Raw genomic sequence first — 7,767 nt, 5'->3', positions numbered from 1 at the left:
TTTTCCATTACTCTGTTTACAATTTATTCTTCTTTGTTCAAATTACAACATGAGCCAATCAAGTCAATTTTCCTAGTTAGGGTTGTTTAGTTGTTTTGACTTAGAGAAGATGAATTAAAGTGCTTTTATTGAATCTTTCATCACAACAAGTTATGAATGTATGCTGTCATTGTGGTTCAAACCTGAAAACAAGCCAATTTAAACCGGTATTAACTCGATATTGAAAAATCGAAAGTAACCGAAACCCCACCGGACTGAAACCAACCTAAGACCGAAGTTTCTTAACGGTTTGGTTTTGATCTCACTCATTCCGAGACTGAAACCGATTCAGCCCGACTGAAACCAAGCCGAACCGACCGTTTGACATCCCTACTACCTGTCAATGCCTATACTCCATGTTAGGGCTACAACAGGGTCGGGCTTTTTAAAACCACAACCCAGCCCTGAGTCCCCTTAGTTGGGCCCAAGCTCGACTTGACCTTGACTCGCCCTCAGGGTCGGGCCGGTCTGATCCTAAATGGCCCTGATCATGCAGTGGGGCAAGAGAGAGACGCATGGACTAGACTGAGTTGGCCTGAGTCGGGGAAAAAAATATCAATTTTAGATAAAATAATACTATAATAAAATATATTATCATTTATTATCTTCATATATAATATATTATGGGAAAAATTTTCATGCACGGTCGTGTAAACCGTGTATGTGAGAGGGTGGGAGTTTCAAGACATTAATTAATGGGTGGGGATTTATGACTTTTCCAATTCTTTGTGAGAGACCCTCTCACTGTAAGCTGTGTATGAAAACTTTCCCCATTTATTATATAACAAAATATGTGTGCCATTTGAAGTTTATAATCTATATATTGTGTATCAGTATATATTTTCTAGTATGACTTAAAATAAGGTCGGGCTGGGCTGGGCTCAGCCTGAGGCCTCAACCCTGACCCGACCCGTCCCTGACTCAGAGTCAAAAATTTTCAGCCTTGACCCGCCCTCAGGACCAGGTATCTCAGCCCAAACCCTATTTGGGCTTAGGGTGGGTTCCACAGGGCCAAACTTACATCACTAATCCATGTCACTGCTCTGTCAGTATCACTATAGTGACCTATACTCTATAAGCTGGACTCTCTAACATGTCCAAGTCACACTACCATTTGTTTGCTCCATTAAATTTTTGTATACTACAGTGTAAATACTGCCTTACCTGAATGGGTGTAAAGCGGTCATTGCACACCTCACTGTGTCTTGGCAGCACGGTCCTGCCGAACAACTCAGCGAGGATCTAGATCCGGGATCTCCCATGAGTAGGTTATCCATCCATATTTTTTTAATAGATTCTAATTATTCTCCATTATGGAGTGGTATCTAGTGCTACAACAGTGCAAGTACTGTGTCCATTTAAGCTTGTATAAATATGATCAATGATCCCATGCTTGTGATTATAACAATTTTGACTACCAAGTTTCTCAGGACTTGGGGATTAAATTGATGATTAGATGCTTCAGTTAATTTGGCTCCAGCTTCTCTAACCGCAGCTGATCAATTATGATAAATTTGGCTCGAGCTAGTTACTACAGCTTGGATTACTAATTCTCTTATTTCTCATCGTTGTATTCTACAATTCTACAAAATATGTGCAGAGTGAAGTATGGTGCAGTCCTCCCTTTTTTGTGCAAGGGTAAGTATGCACCTCCATTGTTTGATAAAATGCGGATTCTAAGATCAAGACAGAGTAGCAAACCAACTATAGTGCTCTCAGGCTGCCAAGCAAAAAAGCCCCACCTGAACTCGTGGATCATACTCTAGATGATCACAGGCTTTCTTACTATCAGAATACTAAAATATGAAATCTTTTGAGGATTAAGAAAGAAGCTTCAGAAGCAGTACGAGAAAGGGAAAATTTTGAAGGCAAGAACTGAAAGAAAACATATAAAACCATCAAATAAAACATACGAAACCATTACATTATGGTCTTAAGTAGAATGAGAAAGATCATCAAATAGGAATGGCATTGGAGACCTTTGGATACACAACAGTTGCAGGATGACCCATGATACGGCGTCCCTTCATGTGTTTGAAGCAATAGACCACCGCTCCGACGGGCCATTCCACAATCGCTGCAGCCACAAATGCCACGAAACCAAGCGTCGGCCCAACCACCTTGCACCGGCAAGGGTTGCTCGCCGTCCCACACTGAACGCATACCGGAAATCCAATAGCCATCCTCACAGCTAGCTTTCGATCTCTTCACCAAAGATTATCGCTTCGCCTTGTCAGCACAGAGATTGGAGATTGGAGATTAAAGATTAATGGAGGAAGAGGAGGAGCAGCACAGCTTCTTCAGCAAGTCTGGTTAGCTAAGTAAGAACTGAACCTGGTGACTGGTGACTGGTGATGGTGCAACTCGATCCAATTTGTTCCTCTTTTATAGGTATTTCCACCTTTTCTTTGGATTTCTTTTTAATGGTTATAAAAAAAAATTGAGGGTTGACAAAGGGTGTCACGTGTCGATGTGTCAAGCTACAGGTTTACACGTGTCAGAAGATAAAATGTTACCGGACACGTAACATTTTTCTGTTTTTAATAATGGAATTATTTATTAATATCTCTTGCCAGCTCTGAGTAGGGTTGTAAACGGATCGGATTCGGCTCGGATAGTGCTATATCTGCATCTGCATCCGCATCCGATTAGTTATCGGACGGATTCGGATAGCGCTAAACGGATACGGATCGGATATTTTATCCGTTTACATGTAAATATAGTTTTTCGGATAGCTATAGCCTATCCATATCCACATCCGTTTAGCTTTCGGACGGATTCGGATATTGCTAAACGGATACGAACACGGATACGGAAACGGATTTCGGCTATTCATTTACACCCTTAACTCTGAGTGCTACTAATAAAAATAATACTTAAGGAGGCGTGGCAGGGTAATTTAGCTCACACGTGTCCCTTGTAGTGATTGGATGACTAATTGAGTTTACAAGGGTCGGTAGACACTCATGTGTATTGGCGGCTTAGTTGGCTGGGCTAAGTTCGTAACAAGGCCATACCGGACCCAGCCCAGTGAATATTAATTCTCCTTGTAAGCCCAATTAAGAGTATAGTACAAGGTCTCTTGCTAGTTCTCTCTTGTGATATTAAGTCAAGTCCCCTCCTTTGTCTCCATGGCAAAAATTTTCATTTTTTCCCCATGGTCTCCGACCTTCTTTGTACTGATAGCAGTGGTCTCAGTTGTTTTGGGATTTGGCTCCTCTCCAATCAGCCCATCGCCCAGGGAGTGCCCAATGAGCCATCCGACGTCTGGACTGGCTAGTACACCGATTAAGCTGTATCAGGCATAATTTACAACATGAACCATTCTTTGGCCAATGCTACCAATCCATATCAATATCGAGCTCCGACCAATATGGCCCAATGCGATACCGATACCTTGATCCGTGCTACCAAAATCAATAAGATGTGCAAGGGAGAGTAACATCTTATTACTTCAAAAATCAATAACATGTACAAGGGCTTTTTGATGACTGAATTTTTGTTGGTGACCATCTCTTAAATAAAAGGTCAGTTACTTGTGAAATGCGAAGTAAGGGTGTCAAACGGTTGGTTCGGTTGGATTGAATCAATTTTAGTGTTTTATTAGGTGAATCCAAAACCAAACCATTAAGAAAGTTTCGGTTTCAGTCTAGTTTGTTCTGGTTTCTGATCGGTTTGTAATTGAGCAATTATCAAGTGCGGATCGGTCTTGTTTTTGGTTTTCCATTTACACATAAGGAAATCAATAGGAAATTTCTAGTTATTTTTGTACCATTTTTTTTAATACGTTGTTATTTAACAAGTCTTGGTTTTTTATCAGGTTCAGTCTGCATTTTGGTTTCAATTGATGCATTTGGTTGGCCCGATTTGTTTCAATTTCTAAGGAACGTATTTAATGCACGAGGATCCCACCACTGCAAACATTGAGTGTTTTCTTCATTTCTCACCACATTATTATATTAGTGCAGTGTAACTTTGAGCCTATGCATTTGTACATCTATGTACATACATAGACACACTTTGAAGCCAGTTCCTGTCTGTTGGTCTAACAACGGTCTAGGGATCAAACCATGATTTCCTAGGGAGACCAAGATATTTATTCTTAGGGTTTTACACGCCCTGGGTTAGCCCATGGTGTCCCATGGGTGCCCCATTTTAATTTTTAGGGCTTCCCATGATCGCCCATGGGAGCCCTGGTGCATCCCTGTTAGGGTTTCTCCTTCCCTCATGTGTCTCATAAAATTTATTATCACAGTAGGGACGAAGAAACTCATCCCTAGTCCATCACATGGCAAAGGGGATCCATCCCTAACTCGAATGCGCAGCGGAAAAGGTCGATTCGAGTTTCTTTCGCATCCCATAAATATTAATAATCAATAAACTGAAGGAATTAATGAAAAACTGCTAACTTGGTGAGCCTCAAGTGTTGCTTCTCCAATAGACAGTGGTTCTTCCTCCAACGAGCACCCCAAGCAAACAGATCTGAACCTCCAATGGTGCTACCAAGGTTCTACTCGCCAGTCCCAGATGCTCTCAAACTCCTCAGCACAGATCTAGGGTTTCACAAACCCTAACTCTCAAACACAGGTGAGAGAAGCAAGAAGAAGAAGAGAGATCACAAGAGGGAGAGAGAGAAACCAAAAACGCAGGAGAGAGAGTGTTTGCTCCAAAAACGTGGAGAGATACATCTTCTGCGTTTTTTGGTCCCCTATTTATAATAATAGGGTTTAATTAAATCCTAGATAGATTTAATAAAGCCTTAGTGAGAGTCTGACTCTCTCTTTCTTAGTCTGGCAGTTCTGTTTACACTCAAAGTGCTACACAGGTGAAGAAGCAGAATCTAATAGGGAAAGTATTAATTAGATTCTTTATTTAATTATTAATGGATAATTATAATTAGCACCAAATCCATTAATTAAATAAAGAGTCAATTAAATTAGCAAATTCCAAATAACTCCCTATATGATAACAATTTATCATATACAACCCCCCACTAATCAACACCATCATTATAGAATCTAGGGCATGTACACATGTACTGTCAAACCCCAATCCATAGTACATGTCCATATAAGAGCGTATGTGCATCCGATCGAGTCCCGCAAAACTCGATAAAACACTTTATTTGAAATAACTATAAATAATGTATCATTTTATGTAAAATAAATTTTGCAAAACCATTTCCAAAACGGTACTGGATCCAGATTCTGATCCGACCATGCACAGACAATCTCTATCTTGGTGTTCCCCAATCGGGCAGTGGTGACCGTGTTGGATAACTCCTTCACTCACAAAGTGTTCACGCATTCCCAGAACGTCAGCTTTGACTCGCTTAAGTCTCAGTCATTGATGAACCAAAGAATACGATCACACTTTGCAGTGACAGGGTTCCCTCAGGTACAGGGTGTCGGTGACACATGTCTATCCCTTCCTACATCTGACAGTAATACATGAGGGAATCGACAAAGTAGATTCTTCGCCAATGCACACATCAAACATGTGAGCACTCGCATTCGTACCCTGACATCACATGTCTAGGCATACCCAATGCGACGACCATATGATAAGGGTGCTCAGCCCAAACCCTAGTCGTGACTACCATTTTAAGTATAACTTACGGACATATAATGCTCAAAAAGTTTACATCGCATGTGACAATATTAAACTAAAATGTATAAATGTTCAATACAAAGGTGAACCGAGTTGAACCGAACAGAACCGGGTTTGATGGACACACACTTGTCCAACACTGTCCTGCTCTCACTCTTGCTCTACGTTTTGGGCACTTTTAGTTTTCTCTTCTTTGAGGATCGACACATAGTCTAAGACCAAAGGTTTTTATAATTTCCTTTGCTAGAACTCCATTTTCTCTTAAAATGAAAGAAACAACTTTCTAAAAAATCCACTATCCGGCTGCTTCCCCTATTTCGATGAAGTGCCAAAGGCTTGCCTGCCCCTAAATTTTATCCACGTGGAAGGATGATGTGGTAATTCTAACCATTGTATAGGTTTGAATTAGATTATCAATTTTTAAAGCTTTCTGTTTTTTATTTGGAAAAATTTATTTAAACTGAAACAAATTTTTTTTTTATGAAGCAATTATACACATCAACTCAAAAGGATTAACCAGTCTTTCACATACACACACCCCACCCATCCAATGTGGGACTAAACCCTTTGGGGAGAGAGGAGGGGGGGGGGGGGGGAAGCCATCCTAAACTGAAACTTGACAAATAGGTTAGGGACCATGATATAAACTTGGCCCATCCTAATAAGCTTATGTAGATAACCTGTCCAGAATAACTCCCTAGCAGAGATAAATAAATTAATATTTGGATGGTTTCCACCATGTAAGATTATTATACAAAAACTCGAAAGTGTGGCCTTTATTTTTATTTTTATTTTTATTTTTAGTAAGCGGCAAATCTATTTATTAGCAGTAAAGCACGGGGCTAAAGAAATACAAGATTCTGAAAATCACGGAGTGGAAACAAGCCAATCTATCGAACACTGCAACGACAGAACCTTCCTGGCTAGGAAAGTGTGGCGTTTACGTTGAAGCTTCAGCATTTGGTTTCTTTATAATCAATGCAAAGCAAAAGTGAGATCCAAAAGTTAAAATATTTCTCCATTACACCAGTACACTCTTGTTGATATTTCACCCAATTCCAAATACAATATTGGATTAATTTTTAATTTACTTATACAAAAGGTAAAAATCCTTGGTGATGTGACCTTATGATTGAAATCCTATATTGTAGTACTACTTAACTCAGATCCGACTCCTCTCGAGGGACACAAGGAGTGTCCAGGGAGACATTTGATGATGCTAGACCGCTGGTAATATGGGGATGTGTGCGTGACATCCGATGGCACTGGGCCACTGGGAATGTGGGGATGTGTGCTTGGCATGCATCCCGACCTGCCCAACAGTCCAGCATCGTTGGATGCCTCTTTGGGTGCTCCTTGGGCGCTGGGCTTTTGGAGACGAGCCAAATTGACTTAACTCCCATCCAATATTATATATGATAGAAAATATCTTTTCCCATGTTAATCAAAGGGTCAGATCTTCATGGTGAGGAAATTCTTTCATTGTCCGCTAAAAAATTTGATAAACTTTTACTCTTGTAAAGAAGACCACTTAGGATCCTTCCATAGACTGTTTGGTGTTAAAGGCGAGCTACCAGTCAGATCAGGTCTGGTCAAGTCGTGTGAACCAAATAAATACACCAATATGTTACTTGGCCTACCCTAGGGTCCCTATTTTCCTTTTTTATCCATGCCTTCCATGCTTAACCATTTTAAACTTTTCCAGGCTTTTTGGGTCGCGGTCCGCCAGTGCGCCAATGAACGGTCTGAGCTATCAAATGATCCAACGGCTCAGTGTGACTTTTCTCTTTGTTCTTTCAAATTTACGACAATACCTTTATAGGAAAATATGGGAAAATGTTCTTTTTTGGGGGGGGGGGGGGGGGAATGACCATCCCATCCCATGAATGGTGAAAATTCCACCCTTAAGATGTCAAGGCGTACATTCTCATTCGATGCTGCACATTCGTAGCCCCTACACTCCCCCCATAGAGAACACTCTCCCTTGAAATATAATAGGGATGTACTAGTCTTTTGATTAGTTGGTCTTAGATTCCGGCTGAGATAGAACCCCCAAAGTTAGCATATTTTTAATCCAAGAGGCTCACCATACGTACTACTACCCATACAATGATCGGG

General features: G+C 40.7%; 1 protein-coding gene across 1 annotated transcript; it reads right to left on the bottom strand.

Moving 5' to 3' along the window:
- Nucleotides 1-1,970: 1,970 nt before the first annotated feature.
- LOC122646714 lies at nt 1,971-2,242 on the bottom strand. The gene has a single exon (XM_043840313.1). The coding sequence runs from the start codon at nt 2,220-2,222 to the stop codon at nt 1,995-1,997; it is 228 nt and encodes a 75-aa protein (XP_043696248.1). The 5' UTR covers nt 2,223-2,242; the 3' UTR covers nt 1,971-1,994.
- Nucleotides 2,243-7,767: the final 5,525 nt, after the last annotated feature.

Source organism: Telopea speciosissima, chromosome 11 (assembly GCF_018873765.1).
Source record: "Telopea speciosissima isolate NSW1024214 ecotype Mountain lineage chromosome 11, Tspe_v1, whole genome shotgun sequence".
NCBI classification, from domain to species: domain Eukaryota; kingdom Viridiplantae; phylum Streptophyta; class Magnoliopsida; order Proteales; family Proteaceae; genus Telopea; species Telopea speciosissima.
This window is presented reverse-complemented; position numbering and strand designations above follow the sequence as displayed.

Coding starts and splice junctions, on each gene's coding strand:
- LOC122646714 (XM_043840313.1), bottom strand. CDS start 2,222: ATGGCTATTGGATTTCCGGTATGCGTTCAGTGTGGGACGGCGAGCAAC.